The sequence below is a fragment of the Oncorhynchus mykiss genome, chromosome 5 (genome assembly GCF_057628025.1).
Source record: "Oncorhynchus mykiss isolate SJ-2025 chromosome 5, ASM5762802v1, whole genome shotgun sequence".
Classification (NCBI taxonomy): Eukaryota; Metazoa; Chordata; class Actinopteri; order Salmoniformes; family Salmonidae; genus Oncorhynchus; species Oncorhynchus mykiss.
The window spans coordinates 60,573,279-60,591,346 of NC_143026.1; the positions used below are offsets into that span (position 1 = coordinate 60,573,279).

Sequence of the window (18,068 nt, forward strand, 5' to 3'; positions counted from 1 at the left end):
AGCTAACAGGGGACGCTTTGATGGCGCATGCAGCGGGAGGAGCTTACTGGAGCCAATACTGTACTACTGCTGGGGGTATTAAATACAGGAAGGAATCGTGCTCCCAGAGTAATAACACAGACAACCCACCATGGGGCGAAAGAGGGTCAGAGAACAATAAGGTCCACACATGCAAGGTTTGGGTATGTTATATAATAAGAGTGCTGGGTGATAGAGAAAGAGAAAGGAGAGAAAGAAGGGGGGGGTCACCAGGGGAGATTAAAAGCGACGGTGGAAGAGGAGTGTCAGATTTCCCAACCTGTGTTGTCGGGGTGGCGGGGGTGGTGCCATAGCTGCCCTGCTTGTCTCGGCTGAACACAAGCTTCCATAAGACGACGTCAAGGACGAGGGTCTATGGAATAATAGGCGCAGTGGGCGGGAAAAAAATTACAAAGAGCAGAGTGGCTACTTGATCACACAGCTTTTCTCAAGCAGATTTTGTCCATCCTCATTTGTGTTTTGTATAGTCAAACTACTGAAAGGACATTTGAGGTGATTTCAGCTCTGTGCGTTAGTCGTGAGTAGAGGCAAAAGGAGTTATTCTTAACATAAACGAAGACAATAAATACAATGAGAAAGAGGGTGTCATCATCTACAACAGGATGGTGCTTTTTAAAAGTGGATTTTGTTGTGAGACCGGGATCTGTTCCTGGTGATTATCCATTGAGCGTCATTGGTTGGTGTGCGGGAGGTTGGCAGCCTTGGCGAGACCGCCATCTTGTGTCACTGCTAAGCTGTGTGTGGGAGGCTCAAGAGCGGGGAGAGAGAACTGCTCTACTGCGCAGGGCAAGCCAGGGGCATTTTCTAATAGTAAATCACCGGTGATCCATCTCTATCATTGGGCCACACAGCTCTAGGTCATCATTTTCTGCCACTTGTCTACGCTTGGAGATTGAGAAAGAGCAGAGCCTGGGTGTGTAACCAACCACCCATTAGATTTAATGCGCTGAGTGGTTTACAGCGTGGCCGTCACTGTGGTGATGACCGGTTGTATTTAAAGAAAGGGAGGAATTGTGTGAGTGTCCCCGCTCAAGTTACAAGAGGGCATTTTCAGTTGGTTACGTCAATGAAAGACGAGGCAGTTTCTGTCTTTTTCATACTGAAAAGATAGTCAAATGGTACATCACAGCTCAGCCCTCTACTTCATCCTTTAACACTCTCCGACAGTAGGTCAGAGTCAACGCACAATCGAACACCACGTGACAACCTATGCACCTTCATCAAAACACTGACGATGACGACAACATTGATGACTGACAAAACAAAAACTGACAAACACTGACAAAACAAAAACTGTACATGCGAAAAATACCTATGTAACATGGTGTAAAGAGAGCCCAGAATACTGCAAAATGGACAGTTTAGCGTGTGTGTCTTACCTCCGCCAAGACAGACACGGCTGCATTGACTACGATGATGAAGAACAGAGCGATTCTCCATTCAAATGGAACACACACAATCTAGATGGGAGGGAGAGGAACAGATTCTCAAGAGCACATTTAAACAAGAAAAGTGAAGCAACGCCATGTTAATTCACAGTCATTACTGTAGGACCCAATTCAACCGAAGCTTGAGGCTAATATCTGTATGAAGCTCGTCTCTCCTGGTTGATGCCCACTCACCTCTAGGAATTCATCGATAGCAGACACAGGGTAGAACATGATGAAGAACAGAAATATGTACAAGCCAATACATGACACCACGAAGGGCCCTGCAGAGAAAGAGACAGACAGAACAACTAATCAAACATAGGTCAGTCACACAGGAAAAAATTGTGGATTTCCAACCAATCTCAAACCTTAACTTGATTTTGGATCCAACACTTAAAAAAACACTTTTATACTGTTAGACGATTTTCAGGCGAATACGTGGGAACGTTGGTCCTCACAGTTTTTGTAGCTGGGCTGTCTGAAGGGCTTCCCCTTGGAGAAGACGATGGCCACGATGAGGTACTGGAAGGAGGAGACGTAGAACAGGGAGGTGTTCTCGTAGTTCTTGATGTTGTGGTCGTCTTCAGAGGAGTTGTGCTTCGGGGAGAAGTTGGCATGGGGGGACGAGTTGCAGGCACTGGGAGAGGAGAGAACAGAGATGCACACACAGTCATATGTATATCGGGAAGCAGTTTTACACGTCAAAGGTTGACTGGCGACGTCCCTACTGTTTGCAGTAATGGTATACAATAAGACATTCACAGTATATGGCTTATTGGTTTGTTTTGAGTCTGGTAGTGTCGTCTCGTTGGTACATTGGTGTATTGTTACAGGTTATTGGTGTGAATTGGTGATTTTACATTCTTACTGCTGTCCCCCTAATGGTGTTTTGAATAGGTCCAGTAGTTAGCTTGGGGGTTGAACTTGGACTCACTCAGACTCTGGCGTCCAGATGTCGTACCAGGCCTGGTGTCGGACCCAGAGGAAAGCGATGGTCTGGAAGCCCAGACAGATGAGGATCTGAGTCAGTACGGAGAACAGCAGAGGGCCTGAGATCAGACCTGAGGGGGGACGCCTCGACACCAGCTCCTTCCACGCTGGGTTCAGAGACACTGGACAGAGAAGGTGGGAGAGACAAAGACACAGGGAAAGTAGTAAGGAACCGGAAGGTAGGATGGGTAGAGAGAGTGAAGTACAAACCCAGCGAAGCTGGTAGTAGATCAAACATTTAATTTAAAAGGACAAGTTCACTTTCATTTCTAACAAATCTCCATTTTCTAAAATTTCACCTGGTTTATAGAAACTTACCAACATCTAACGACCTGCATCACTCTACTGAGAGCTTTGCCGTTTCTAAAATAAAAGTATTTGGGTGTTTTTGGAGACTTTGTTCATTTTTATCCGTGACTCCCATACTGCAGAACGAGCAATGAGGAAGTCTATTGCTGGTGGGGTAAGTTTCTAAAAACCAAATTAAATCGCAATAAAAGTGTCAGGACACTTGTGGACAAGTGTCAAACTAGCTAGTATTGATCTACTTACTGGTGAAGACGATGAGGAGGATGATAGCGATGTCGATAAAGAGGAACTGGAAGTCTCCCAGGTTACTGAGGATCTGACATGGTTACAGAGAGATAAGGTCAGAGGTCAGCTACTGTATACACCAGAGACTAGTAATATCCTGACAGGAGTACAGAGACTAAGGGAGGGGTACTGTACTCACAGAGTAGAGCAGGGTGACACTGATGTACTGGATGATGCTGTAGAGGGCCATGAACTTGAACACACAGAAGGAGGTGATGAGAGCCGCTCGCCCTTCTCTGTGGATAGATATTATTATAAAAATTTTTTTAGGAACAAATCGAGCGAGTCAGTATGCAAGTGCTTTTATAAGGCTCACTGATTAGTCTCTAAGCTTGGCAGTAGGCTGGTGTTCATTTGTTAGCCATGTTGAGCTGATGGGTAGGGTTCTGGTGCTTGAGGCCCAGAGCAGGCCTACCTGATGAGGCTGGGCACACAGGAGATGTTGGGGGTCCTGGAGGTGAAGGGAGAGGCTACAGAGGCCTCCAGCTCGGAGAGAGAGATCCCACCATGAGCCCTCTTCAAAGCCTAGAGAGCGAGGTTGGAGGGGGGGGGGGAAGTTGAAGCAATAACATAGAAGACACTATCTGCATGATCATTTGACAACAAAAAACACTTTCAAAAGAGGTCTGTACTTACACCACAATCATTTGCGCCATCTCCACACATGCCCACAAAATAGCTGCAGATGGGGAAAGATAATTTACTGTTTTTAACTGTAATTTACAAAATGTGTAATGAATGCAATTTAAACAGATCTATGAAGAGGGTGAGTGTGTACTGTGCTATTTGTGCCCATGGGGTCAACAGCGTCTCTACTCACTCCACACTCTGCAGTGCTTCAATGAGCTGGGTCTTCTGGTCGGGGGCCATTCGGGCAAACACTGTCCCATGCAGCACCAACTACACCACATAGGCCGACAACAATGCATTAGACACAACCAAATCACAACAGCAATAGCTATGTGTTTATTGGGGAATGGACCCCATTACCTTCTGCAGCACATCCTGAAAGTGCTCAGAGATGACAGCAAAGGACTTGCCACTCATGGCGAAGTGGTACTGGTCCTGAGACGTGGGCTCGTCAGTGTGACACACATCCTCTAGACTGATCTCTATTTCCTGTTGGGACAGGGGGGCAAGCAGGGACAGGGGGGCAAGCAGGTACAGGTGAACAAGGGAAGAATGACATCTTGCAGATGAGTGATACAACATGGCTTATGTAGAGTAACAGTTGTAAAAGCTAGCGACTGACAACTTCAGTTTCCACCAATATTCACTGTGGCACTCTAAAATATCATTAAGACTTGGTGTAGTTAAAAAGTGGTGTAGTTATTGTCAAAATGACGAAAACAGTGGGCCATTTTAGTCAACTAAATGCCCTTTCATTTTTAGTGACGTCACATTTGTATTGCCTCATTAACCTGTAGTAAACATACGTCACTGACTTCTATGTGCACAAACATGCATAGCGTTGTCCTACCAACACATGTCTGAGTAACATCCTATTCTCTTCCCAGTAGCAGAAATATGACAAACATATAGAAGAATTATCTGGCCATGTAAATTCCTCACTCAGCCTACATAGATAGTGTACATTACATACAGAACAAATAGACACACACAAGTGGAGAGAGCGCGAGAGAAGCATAATCACCAGATGGTGCCGCAAAGCAGGAAGGGTTGCACATCCGTCACTCGGTCACGTCATTGGCATTGTGGTCAACGTTCCACAGATGCCACAGCCACATTGGGGTCCAAAAGTAGAATGGGAGCTAATGACTGTTTCGCCCAGTGATGTAGTGGAGTCACAAAAACGTAGAGTCCGAATCGGTGCTCGAGTACTGGTCCAAGTGTTCAAGTCTGAGTCCCCATTAACACAAAATAAAAGTGATTTACCCAGTCAGATACAGTGTAGTGGCAAGAGGAATTGAGTCAATAAATTGACCCCTATGACTGAACAAGTAGTCGCCTAAACAAATAGTTAACGGTCCGGTCTGCAAGTAGCCTAGTTTTAGAACGAGCCACTTGCAAAATGCAAAATGTGTCCCGCCAATGCACGATAGAGAGAAAAACACGTAGTGCCGGTATTATGGGTCATATCTTTAGAACCGTAAGGGCTAGAATCAAGCTGTTTCTCTCAGGAAAAGAGGGAGAGTTGGCTACAGAACCTGCCTATGAAATGCAGTGGGGAAAGTGGGAGGGTTGAGCGAGACTACAAATTCAAAGACAGCCTCCTTCTCTATACTCAAGGGAGAGAAAAACATAGCTAGACTTGTTTTACTATTAAACTCAATGCAGCTACTGTTTTTCATTTCGTAAAGCAGCTTGTGTTTCTTAACCAGGCAAAGGATAAAAGGATAGCCAACGAGGAAGTTGGTGGTGACTGGTTATCTACGGGAAGCAAGAGAGAGTCGCTAACGTGATGTGTATAATCAGAGGCGGAGCCCGTCTGCCTCACCTCTTGCTCCCCCGCAGCTCACATGATGTAGGCCGGGTTTGGTGCATCCTTCCCACTGCGCAACAGAACTGTGCTGCGCATCTGTGCTGCTAATAAAGCTCTCAATTTCACCCAAAAACTTTTTCAAGTCCACTTAGCAGTCAGATTTTAGTCACAGAGGTAATTTATTCGTGTCTCGTTTTGGTCAACTGAAATGAAAAAGCTTTTTCGTTTCGTTTTTTTTTCTGGGTCTATTTAGTTAGTTAAAGTCTCGTCAATTGCCACTGAAAAATATTTTGTCACTATTTTTGTTGACGAAATTACCACTGGTTTCCATATAAACTGATGTGGAGACCTTAAAGGGCTTCATTGCCAAATCCCTATATCTACTTCCTCAGAGTCAGATGAACAAGGGATACCATTTTTATGTCTCAACGTCCAGTACGAAGGAAGTTGGAGCAAGTTTCGTGAGCCAATGCTAACTAGCTTTAGCGCAACGACGAAGTCCACAAGGACAGTTAGCGTGCTAGTTGTTCCCATAGACTTCCAGTAATTGCACTAACGCTAGGTAGCAACTTCCTTCAAACTGAACACATACAAATGGTATCCACAAGTTCATCTGACTGAGGAAGTAGATAAAGGGCTTCATTGCCAAAATCCCAAACTATCCCTTTAAGGTATGCCAGTAAATATACATATTCCTGATAGCATCTAGACACAATCTGACACAATGACTGGCTGCCATTGTCTAGAACCCAGAACACACCCATTCATTCATCCATTCTTGCTGCATGTGATCACTGGGCTATTTCTGAGTTCTGATGTAACCAGCTTCTCATTGAAACTGAGGGGGATCCGAACAACTAGCTTAATCATGACTCATGCTGGCCCACAGAGGGCACTCATGTGTGGTGTTTCTGTTTTCCATCTCACTCACCCAGCATCTAGTGTGTGTGTGTGTGTGTGTGTCTGTCTGACAGAGCTGTAATTAGCCACACCCACCGCCAGGGGTCCGTCTCTCACCTCCAGGCGTGGGGCTTTGCCCACATGTTTGCTGGGTTTGTCTGCGTAGCGCCAGTTGATCTTGGCCGACTGACCATCTTTGGAGGGCAGCGCGTCGGCGATGATGACCCGGTCCTGAGGGGGGATCATGCCACAGTCCCTGGCCACTGAGATGGCCGTCAACATGTTGTCACCTGGAGGAAAGATGTTAAATGTTGCCTTTAGGCACAGACCTACTCATAACCATTATGGAAGGGGGGGGGGGGGGGGGACACACAAAACAGATTTTTAGATCATTGCCCAAGAGGCGACTGCCTCCTATTCCCTGAGGTACAGGGGGGTATTGTCCTGGCGCTATGCTTTTGTGAAACTCTAAACCTGGGTAGGGGTTGGGATGGGGCGGCCTGGGCATACTGGCTCTGGACCAGTGGTCCGCATGACAGGCCACGGGTTAGTGAGAGGGGTTGGCGGGCGGTGAAACCATATAATTGTGTGATTACATTTACAGTGCTGAAAGCGACAGAGGGAGAAAAGGAGAGAGAGGGACACCGGGCAGGACTTTGGCTCTTTCTGCCAGTTAAGCTGCACGGCCCAGAACTGTATTAGTCTGGATTCCAGGAATACCTCCGTAAAGCGTTGAGAACCACAAGAAAAATCCAAAGATCATCACAGCCAACATCACATTCTACGTGTGTGAGGCATGGCTACAGTATGAATGGGTCCTGGTGGTTGTCATTAGAGAGTGACAACTCATGTCCGATAGTGATCCTGTGTGGCTCGGTTGGTAGAGCATGGCGCTTGAAACACCAGTATTGTGGCCACCCATATGTGGAATGTATGCATGCATGATTATATGTCGCTTTGGGGAAAAAAGCTTCTGCTAAATGGCATATACCTTGAGGTCACTCATCACTGATTCAAGACCATTGGCATCCAAGTCTACTGAATGGCTTTCACAGATCCAGTCAAGTCAGATCAGTGATGATGTTTTACTGTGTATGTTGATATGATAAACATGTTGGTGTGCCCGCTTTCTCACCAGTGACCATGACGGTGCGGATGTGTGCCCTGCGGAGGTCCTCCAGTACCCCGGCGGTCTCAGCCTTCAGCTTGTTCTGCATGATGATCAGCCCCAGGAACTCCATGTTGGCCTCCATCTGGTCCCTGTTGACGTTCTGGACTTTGTGCCAGGTGAGTTTGGACTCGAGGCGGCGGTGGGCCAGGGCGATGACACGGAAGCCCTGCTTGGTGTAGTCCTCCAGAACATCCGCAAAGTCCTCTGGAACTACATGGACAGACGGTTTCGAAAAAACATCTTCAAAATGAACAATTCCAGGGAGCAAAACATTTCACTGAAAATGCTCGTCTTTATCATGGCATTGGCATCAGGTCAATACACCAGTCGTATGACGTGACCATGATAATCACACTTAGTTAGTCCAAGGCTACGACTGAATAGCCGAGCGTTCGTTCCTTACTATACTGGCCATAACTTCTCAATAGGAGCATCTGCAAAATGTACTGTCAAATTCAGAGTAAACAGTTAAGAGACCAACCAGTGTCTTTCTTGCAGAGGCTGGCCACCACCTCTGGCGCCCCCTTGAGGTAGGCATCCATGCGCTTCTCCCCCAGCAGACGGGCTACCACACACATCCTCTGCAGCGCCGAGGAGAAGGGGAACTGACGCACAATACCAATCTCATAGGCCAACTGTATGGGGACACAACACACAGAATTCCCTTTCACCTCCAGATCTTTCACCTCCAAGTCAAACTAGGAGAAATATTAAAAACAAGAGCGACAGCACTACTTACCGACAAGTCATACAGCTCCTACAGTGTGACAGTGAAGTAAACAGAGTGAATGTACAATCAAACAGTGCCTTTCAAATAATATGTGACAGGTTGTGACAGGTGAATATGTGACAGAGCTTAATCTTAATCATTTACACATCAGTGCCTTGCTCTCGGGTGGGGTGGGGGTAAACTATTCGTACCATGTCCTGTTCGGGTGACATGACGGGCTCGGGGGGCATCAGCTGCTTGGGGGGCCGCACCACGGTGGGCATGATGCGGTCGTGGAGGGAGGTCTCCTCCTCAGTGGCCTCCTCCAGGATCTGACAAGGAGAAGAGGGAGGAGTAAACATGAAAGAAACGCTAAGCTGTATCGAAAGTGGATATTTCAACTGACCAACATCTCAAAATGGACCCATAAGCGTGATCGGCACATTTATTGAAAGTCAGGGGAAAGCGAATATGCTTTGAGATATTTTCCGGCTTACAATTTCTTACATCAAAGTAAGAAATAGTAAGCCGGAAAATCTATCAAAGCAACTTGTCCAATATACTTTCGACATATCTCGGAATGAAACACATTGGACGGATTAAGAAATAGTGAAGGACAGAGGTTAAAGGTCCAGTTTCGGTCACTCACCCAACCTGTGGCCTCAAACATCTTCAGGTCCAGAGGGTCTCCGGACAGCTGGCCATCAATCTTGGTAAGAGAGTGGCAGGTGGCCATGCAGGCTACAAACTGGGACTTGACCAGACTCTCCTTGTAAGCATTCTCCTCTGACAGGTGGAAAGAGCCATTCTCCACTCTCTGGACTCCCCATAAGTCTAGTCCATCCTCTGTGAGTGTACCCGTCTGAGGAGAGAGTAGCAGAGATGGTGAATAGGGGGAGAATAACCCTTTCGTCAAAGTAAATATAGAGGTCAGGCCATAATACAACTAGTTTCCCAAGCATAGCCTCTACTAGTGTGTGTGTCTGTGTGTGTGTGTCCACCTTGTCGAAGCAGACCAGGTTGAGCTGGCCACAGATGTTGATCCTCTGGGGGCTGATGCAGAAGATGCCGATGCGTTTGAGGCGGCGCTGGGCGTACACGATGCCCGCCGTCATGGCAGCGGGCAGCGCGGGGGGCACGGTGATGGTGATGATGTCCAGGGACTCGATGATGATGGTCTTGGCTGGTACCTGGGCCACAGTAGAGGAGAAGGCAAAGAAAACAAGTCCAATACAATAGGAGTTCATGTAGGAATTGAACGTGATGCTAAATAGCCAGTCTTTTTCAGTTCAACTCCATTTTCCAATGAAATGCCCTGACCACATTACCACTGACCATTACCACTGTACACCATCTAAAAAGGACTAGTCACTCTCCCTCTTCCCTGAATGTTCAGTCCAGTACCTTGTTCATTATGCTGAGGACAATGGAGTAGACAAAGCCGATACCGGCTATAGCCACCAGGCACAGCAGGAAGAGGTAGGCGTCGCGGTACAGCTTGAAGTCCGTGGGCTTGGGGTAGAGGATGGAGCGCACCAGCTGGCCCTTAGCTGTGCTGAAGCCTGGTGGGGGAGGGGGACACGGACGAGCATATTTACGATGATAGCAGAATTCAGAATGTGCCAACTGATCCTAAAAATAAATCTGAGGGTAGATCATGATCGAACAAAAATAAAATAGGTTGTGTGTGCGCGTGTTGTGACTGAGGACACATACACACTAACCTGTGCGGACCACCACTGCCTTGACCAGTTCCCCTGAGTAGAAACGGGTCTGGATGATGTGCGTGCCACAGAAGAGGGTGTGTCTCTTGTGCTCCTCCATGCTGTAGGCCCCGTCACCCTCCTTGTCCCCCTCACCCGGGTTGGGGAGGTTGGTCTTGGTGACCGGCACACTCTCACCTTGGGGGAGGAGGAGGTGGGTGGGACAGGAGGGGGGGGGGGGCGAGAAGGAGGTTGAGTCTGGGAGCTTTGATGCATAAGTATACAGCATTTACAGAGTGTAATGTTGTGTGCTGTTTTGCACAAATGTAAAATATACATTTTGTATTTGGGTAGTGAGACAGACAGACGTTGGTCTGTCTGTCTGTAGCAGAATTTCCAGGTCTCACCTGTCAGCATGCTCTCGTTGACAATGCAGGTGCCGCTGACCAGCACCGCATCGCACGGCATGATGGTCCCGTTGCTAGGGATGATCATGACATCGCCGGGCACCAGGTCAGTGGACAGGGCCTCCTCGATGTCTGCTATGATCCAACACAAAGGAGAGGAGAGAGGCAGTAGGTGTGGAGACAGGGGGGAGAGGAGGAGAGCAGAGGAAAGAGAGAAAGGAAGGGAAAGTAGAGGGCGGTAAGAGAGAGAGAGAAAACGAGAGGTATTCTGTGCATCTCTTGTTCAGCACATCTCTCATTACTCTTGCCACTCTGAGCAGCAGGGGAAAAACGCTGAGGCATCATCATATGTGGGCCTGAGCTCACTGCCGCAGACACGCACAAAAAAAGTGTGACCTTCTAGCGGCTAATTGAACACTAGCCAAAGTGCATAAAATCTAAATGAGGTATGTTAGACAAACCGTTGTTGGCTCTGCAGACTGAAACACGGACAATACTGTGTGCTGCCACCATGTCGTGAAGCATGACGTATTGCTGAAAAGTAGAGAAAAGTTTCAGAAAACAGAAAATAAGCAGAACCACACATCAGGTGCTAGAAAAACAGGCCTCTAGCTAACAGCTTCTAATTTCCCTCGGGGTTAGAGAGAAGCCTTCACCCCCCCCCCCCCTCTTCTTCCACCCTTTCTCCATCCATGCCCTTCCTCTACATATCCTTCTCTTCACAAATGCAGTGTGATTCTAAAGGGGGCTTTGGGTAAACCCAGGGCACCGGCAGAAGTCTCCACCCCTCCTCTTCCATCTCCCTACCTATGCGGTGTGATTGTAAGGGGGTGAACCCAGGGCCTCGGGGGCAGCAGACCATACAGAGATGGGCCCTTTCATGCAGGCCTGAATGGTTCTGGGATTAGAGTGGGGAGGGGGCTATTGCAGTTAACTCTGGCTTAGTCCAGCTTTGTTGAGCTCAGTCTGGATCAGCAAGGCCCCAGATTCACCTTTAACTTTTGATTATTTCATAAATGTTGTAAAAATGAAGGAAGTAAGAGGAGGAGTTGAGAAAGACAAAGAAGGGAACGTGAGGGGGGGCAGACGTACCTTTTTAATGGTGTACAGAGAGGTAGCTATGGATATGACCGACATGAAGACGATGGCTACGGCGTAGTAGTAGTACTCGTCGGCGCTCCACAGGATCACACTGAAGAGCTGGAAGATGTAGAAAGGGTTGAGGACCTGCAGGGGGGAGGAGACCGGGGGACAGGTAGTTCAGCCAACTTCTTCAAAACAACAAGCTGCAACAAAAGACATCAATTTGGACATACTACTAGAATAATGACTGATTAAGCCAGACTTAACCAGTCATGGTTTGGCGTAAGTGTGAAGATGGTATAAATGAACGCCAAATATCCCTTTGATTGACACATATGGTTCAATGTGTTTCTTATACAGAGCGCACAACAGAGACAGAGAGCGAGATGGAGACTGTCGCAGAGAGAGTGAGGTCAGAAAGAGCGAGAGAGACATCAGAGAGATAGAAAGACAATAAGGAGCTGAGAGGAACTGCGGAGGTGGAAAATGCTGTTTGTACTGCCATTGTTGGCCCTGTTCACTCATTAGACTAAAGACAACCTCCCTGCAACAACTGAGAATCATTATGTCCGGTCATTTTTTTTAAAACATTTTTCTTTTTTTAAAGCTGTTGGCTTCCATTCAACAAAATGTAATCATTAGAATGCCACGCACAGCTCTTGGATATGATTCTCATTATTTGGATCACACTGTTGCAGGAGAGCTGTAAATGTAAAACTTGCAGTGTATTTGAGGTTTAAAAGTGCTTCTGACGTTTGTAATTTCAGACTTGATTTTCTCTTTTGAAAAATGTAACAACCGCTACAAAAATGTCCATTAATTAAAATTCACATAATAAATTCACATTTCCTGTTGCTGAAGGATTATTTTCCAGCTGTAGCAAACACGCTAAAATTAAGATCCTACATCTATCAGGATCACAGATAAAATAGCTATTGATTTTCATATGCAGCTTTGGATGTAAATTATTAGTAAGTTGTCTGTATGTCCTTTGGGTGGTGGACCATTCTTGATACACACTGAAAACTTTTGAGCGGGAAAAACCCAGCAGCGTTGCAGTTCTTAAAACACTCAGGCACTTAATTTTTTGTCTTGCCCACTCACCCTCTAAATTGCACACAGACACAATCCATGTCTCAATTGTCTCAAGGCTTAAAAACCCTTCATGTCTTCTCCCCTTCATCTACACTGATTGAAGTGAATTTAACAGGTGATATCAATAAGGGAGAGTAGCTTTCACCTGGTCAGTATGTCAGTCATGGAAAGAGCAGGTGTTCCTAATGTTTTGTACACTCACTGTAGGCTAATGATATCAATTACTTCTCAGAGACAGTAAAAAAGGAACCATGGCAAGAACATCAAGCATTCTTTAAGTAAAGGACATGAATACCTTATTCCCATTTAAACCCCAAAACCTCTCCTACCTCTTTGATTAGCAGCTTGAAAACTGAAGGCACTTTCACTGCAATTTCATTCACTCCGAAAAACAGTCTCCTGTGGGAAAGAATGAGACAGTGTTTGAACTGTAAATGTTGAACCCAACAGCTCATTCCACTTTATAACAAACCGTTGTAAAGGGTTGTAATAAAACCCTTGATAAGGTGCCGACACTGACAGTGCTGCATTAAGTAGGTCAGAGTCACACTCTCAACACACACTAGACGCTGGGTATGTGATACACAGGGAGCATTAGGCCAGTCCTGAGCAGACTGACAGCAGGGCTATTATCAGGTGTTTTCAGGGCTTTGTTAGGTGACTGGGCTATTAGATGTCCGGTCGTCTAAGGCGACAAGAGATGCTGCTGTGGCCGGCAGTTGTGAAGTCTGGGGGATGGGGGTGGTGAATCTACCATAGGAAAGGGCAAACCTCTGGGTTATTCAATAAGCTGCAGTAGTAGCTGTAGTCCGGAGTCCAGTCGAGGGTAAAGTGCAATGAAATAGTCTCTACCTGTACTCCTGCTGGTTGCTGGTGAGCCCCGTGCTGTGCTCTGAGTGGATGTTGGAACAGGTCACCTCCAGGTCTTCCAAGCCCCTGTGGTGTGTGTGCAGGCATGCGTGAAAGAGGGGAAACCAGAAACCTCCACTGGAACACATTTGCTTGGATACACGCACATAAAAATTGAAATATCACATTTACCTAAGTATTTAGACCCTTTACTCAGTCCTTTGTTGAAGCACCTTTGGCAGCGATTACAGCCTCAAGTCTTCTTGGGTCTGATGCTACAAGCTTGGCACACCTGTATTTGGGGAATTTCTCCCATTCTTCTCTGCAGATCCTCTCAAGCGCTGTCAGGTTGGATGGGGAGCATTGCGGCACAGCTATTTTCAGGTCTCTCCAGAGATGTTTGATTGGGTTCAATTCTGGGCTCTGGCTGGGCCACTCAAGGACATTGAGACTTTTCCCAAAGCCACTCCTGTGTTGTCTTGGATGTGTGCTTAGGGTCGTTGTCCTGTTGGAAGGTGAACCTTAGGACCTCAGACTGGGGCAGAAGGCTCTGGAGCAAGTTTTCATCAAGGATCTCTCTGTACTTTGCTCCATTCATCTTTCCTTCGATCCTGACACGTCTCCCAGTCCCTGCCGCTGAAAAACATCCCCACAGCACGATGCTGCCCCCAACATGCTTCACCATAGGGATGGTGCCAGGTTTCCTCCAGATGTGATGCTTTGCTTTCAGGCCAAAGAGTTCAATCTTGGTTTTATCAAACCAGAGAATCTTGTTTCTCATGGTCTGAGAGTTCTTTAGGTGCCTTTTGGCAAACTCCAAGCAGGCTGTCATGTGCCTTTTACTGAGGAGTGTCTTCCATCTGGCCACTAGCATAAAGGCCTGTTTGGTGGAGTGCTGCAGAGATGGTTGTCCTTCTGGAAGGTTCTCCCATCTCCACAGAGGAATTCTGGAGTTCTGTCAGAGTGACCATCAGGTTCTTGGTCACCACCCTGACCAAGGTCCTTCTTCCCCGATTGTTCAGTTTGGTGGTTCCAAACTTCTTCCATTTCAGAATGATGAGGCCACTGTGTTCTTGGGGACCTTCAATGCTGCAGAAATGTTATGGTTCCCTTCCCCAGATCTGTGCCTCGACACAATCCTGTCTCGGAGCTCTACGGACAATTCCTTCAAATTCATAGCTTGGTTTTTGCTCTGACATGCACAGTCAACTGTGGGACAGGTGTGTGCCTTTCCAGATCATGTCCAATCAATCAAATCTACCACAGGTGGACTCCAATCAAGTTGTAGGAACATCTCAAGGATGATCAATGGAAACAGGATGCACCTGAGCTCAATTTCAAGTCTCATAGCAAAGGGTCTGAATACTTATGTAAATAAGATTATATATATATAATCTTATATACTACATTTGTAAAAAAAATTCTAAAAACCTGTTTTCGCTTTGTCATGGGGAATTGTGTGTAGATTGATGAGATGTACGCATTTAATCTATTTTAGAATAAGGCTGTAACGTAACAAAATGTGGAAAAATTGGAGGCATCTGAATCCTTTTGAATGCACTGTAACTTCAAAAAATGTCCAGGTCACTGAATATAATTATGGTTCGTTAAATTGCTTACGTTAACACCTCAAAATTCTGGACCTCGTCATTCCAGTAGTACTTTGTGCTATGGAGTGTAAAATAGCGAATCTGAAATGAGAAGGAAAAAAAAAAAGAATAACACAATGTTATCAACAGAAGGCAGAAACTTTTTTGGTGCACCCCCCCAATTGACCATGAAAGTTTATATTTTTGTGACTGTGTGAGAGAAAGACAGGTAAAATAAGTAAAAAGACCATCCATGTATGTTACTGTGTGTGCCATCACGTGTTATTACCTGAGTGGGCTGGTACTCTGCGTACTTCCTGTTGAACTCCTGGGTGGGGCTGTTCGAGGAGTGGGGGGAGTGTCCGTTGGCCATGGGGGGAGTGGTCTGGGTCTCCAGGCTGTCAAAGGGGTTCCTCCCGGGGGCCAGCATCACACGCACCTTGGCTAGGAACCAGCGCTTAAACTCATCCTGAGAACACACACACACACAATCAGCGGTGACAGGTTGTCTTGTATTCCCATTACTTAAGTGAAGCAAAAATAAAGCCTTTGTATGTGAACAGCGTCAGATTCATTGATGGAGAGTGATGCATTATCCTGGTTTTGTATTTTTCTATCCACTATGCTCATTGACGGGACATTCCAATTTACCATGATAATTATTAATCACAATAGAAATATAATCCCCGGTACAATATCAACTGCACTGCTGCACTTATAGTCTGTCGGGCCCCTGCGTAAAATTTCCTGATGACCCGCTGCCCTGTAATCCCAAACTCTTAAACTAACTCCCAAATCCTTTCAAATAAAAGGTATATAATGAGTCAAATAAGCACTAGGTTAAAACATAGGCAACAAACGTAAGCTGGTAGACACACCAGTGAGGTGTAAACTACACCTCCACACTTGGATGTGGTTGCATCATTGCGAGCTACAAATTATACCTGGTCACTTCACTCAAAACATTATATTTTTGGGGTTTTGGTTTCAAGTTGCCCAAAGTCAATTAGCCTGTGCTATTTGTTCAAAAAAAAAAGATAAGCAAATTAATCTCTCCTGAACAAAATAAATCTGCAATTCCGGAGCCCTATCTTGACAGCAAAATTGTAGCAACAATAGCCTAATTGGCAACCCAAATACATGCCAATCACTGGTTTGCACGTCAAAATATATTTATCATGCATTCCTGCTTCGACATAACTACGTATTTCTTTAATCATACCATCGCAATAGCACTGAAAATGACCCTAAAACATTACTCCAAATGTTTTCTATTGCGTGACGCCGTAACAAAATCATGGGCTGGTGCCACCAACTGAAAATGTTAGTGGCAGTGGCACCAGTGCCAAAAGGGGAAAAAGTTAGTCTCAAACCATACTGTTAAAAAAAAAATACAGTACAGGTAACTGCCAAAGAAAAGGAAATACCAACATAAAAAGTGTCTTAATAGGGCTCATTGGGGCACCACGAGCCAGAACAACTTCAATGCACCATGGCATAGATTCTACAAGTGTCTGGAACTTTATTCGAGGGATGCAACACCATTCTTCCACGAGAAATTCCATCATTTGGTGTTTTGTTGGTGGTGGTTGGAAAAAAAAAAATCGGTCTCAGGCGCCTCTCCAGATTCTCCCATAAGTGTTCAATTGGGTTGAGATCTGGTGATGGCCATGGCATATGGTTTACATCGGTTCATGCTCATCAAACCATTCAGTAATCAAACCTGCCTTGTGGATGGGGACATTGTCATCCTATGAGGGAATAGCCAAGATAATGGCCTGCTCCGAATTGTTATACATGTTCCTAAGCATGACGGGATATAATTGTTATTGAACTCAGGAACCATACCGGTGTGGAAGCACCTGATTTCAATATACTGTACATCCCTCATTTACTCAAATGGCTCAATTGTGTTGGCAGTTGCCTATATATGGATAACATGGGTTCATTGTAGGCTAGCATTGCATGTTAAAGAGAAAGCAAGTGCCATGATCCCACAGGAAATAGGACTATGGGAGTTTGTTATGCTCCGGCGTTGAGAATATGGGCATTATAGTCTATCCAGAGACCAAAAAGCTGAACAGATGAGTCATTCCACAAAATGAGTGCCTTTTCATATTTTAAGTACAAATTGTGCACCAATATTGAATTTTAAAAGCCTGTTACATTCAATATAGACCACACGGACAATTCAATAAAATCAGATTTTTATATGAATAAAGTCTTGCTAGTGCCAAAATTCAGCATGTCCCTCATTTTAAGGTCAACCCTGTTACATGAACTGAACTCTCGTTTTAACATATTGAAACTAATGCCTTTTATTAAAAAAAATTGCTATAAAAAAAAAACATTTAACATCTAATAGTCAAATCATAGTGTAAAAGCAGGTGAGCTGATTCTACTACACTGCTCAAAAAAATAAAGGGAACACTAAAATAGCACATCTTAGATCTGAATGAATGAAATATTCTTATTAAATACTTTTTTCTTTACATAGTTCAATGTGCTGACAACAAAATCACAAAAATTATCAATGGAAATCAAATTTATCAACCTATGGAGGTCTGGATTTGTAGTCACACTCAAAATTAAAGTGGAAAACCACACTACAGGCTGATCCAACTTTGATGTAATGTCCTTAAAACAAGTCAAAATGAGGCTCAGTAGTGTGTGTGGCCTCCACGTGCCTGTATGACCTCCCTACAACGCCTGGGCATGCTCCTGATGAGGTGGCGGATGGTCTCCTGAGCGATCTCCTCCCAGACCTGGACTAAAGCATCCGCCAACTCCTGGACAGTCTGTGGTGCAACGTGGCGTTGGTGGATGGAGCGAGACATGATGTCCCAGATGTGCTCAATTGGATTCAGGTCTGGGGAACAGGCGGGCCAGTCCATAGCATCAATGCCTTCCTCTTGCAGGAACTGCTGACACACTCCAGCCACATGAGGTCTAGCATTGTCTTGCATTAGGAGGAAACCAGGGCCAACCGCACCAGCATATGGTCTCACAAGGGGTCTGAGGATCTCATCTCGGTACCTAATGGCAGTCAGGCTACCTCTGGTGAGC

The 18,068-nt window shown here is 45.7% G+C and overlaps 1 protein-coding gene across 4 annotated transcripts in view; it reads right to left on the minus strand.

Moving 5' to 3' along the window:
* atp13a3 (ATPase 13A3) overlaps window positions 1-18,068 on the minus strand; it is a 69,047-nt gene that overhangs the window by 8,870 nt on the left and 42,109 nt on the right. Inside the window, exons 5-31 of one of the 4 annotated variants that reach the window (XM_021603569.3) lie at window positions 15,292-15,471; window positions 15,034-15,104; window positions 13,417-13,500; window positions 12,894-12,963; window positions 11,479-11,613; window positions 10,848-10,920; window positions 10,387-10,518; window positions 10,001-10,177; window positions 9,681-9,838; window positions 9,278-9,466; window positions 8,926-9,138; window positions 8,489-8,608; window positions 8,307-8,324; window positions 8,049-8,202; window positions 7,532-7,777; window positions 6,514-6,686; window positions 4,044-4,172; window positions 3,874-3,953; window positions 3,690-3,732; window positions 3,469-3,578; window positions 3,193-3,289; window positions 3,012-3,084; window positions 2,404-2,581; window positions 1,928-2,106; window positions 1,662-1,750; window positions 1,419-1,499; window positions 299-391 (exon numbers count right to left, since the gene is read on the minus strand). In XM_021603569.3, the coding sequence (XP_021459244.2) occupies window positions 299-391; window positions 1,419-1,499; window positions 1,662-1,750; window positions 1,928-2,106; window positions 2,404-2,581; window positions 3,012-3,084; window positions 3,193-3,289; window positions 3,469-3,578; window positions 3,690-3,732; window positions 3,874-3,953; window positions 4,044-4,172; window positions 6,514-6,686; window positions 7,532-7,777; window positions 8,049-8,202; window positions 8,307-8,324; window positions 8,489-8,608; window positions 8,926-9,138; window positions 9,278-9,466; window positions 9,681-9,838; window positions 10,001-10,177; window positions 10,387-10,518; window positions 10,848-10,920; window positions 11,479-11,613; window positions 12,894-12,963; window positions 13,417-13,500; window positions 15,034-15,104; window positions 15,292-15,471 (3,345 nt within the window). Of the gene's footprint in view, window positions 1-298; window positions 392-1,418; window positions 1,500-1,661; window positions 1,751-1,927; window positions 2,107-2,403; window positions 2,582-3,011; window positions 3,085-3,192; window positions 3,290-3,468; window positions 3,579-3,689; window positions 3,733-3,873; window positions 3,954-4,043; window positions 4,173-6,513; window positions 6,687-7,531; window positions 7,778-8,048; window positions 8,203-8,306; window positions 8,325-8,488; window positions 8,609-8,925; window positions 9,139-9,277; window positions 9,467-9,680; window positions 9,839-10,000; window positions 10,178-10,386; window positions 10,522-10,847; window positions 10,921-11,478; window positions 11,614-12,893; window positions 12,964-13,416; window positions 13,501-15,033; window positions 15,105-15,291; window positions 15,472-18,068 lie in introns of all 4 variants that reach the window. The other 3 variants (XM_021603568.3, XM_036977977.2, XM_036977976.2) reach the window with 3 other exon arrangements.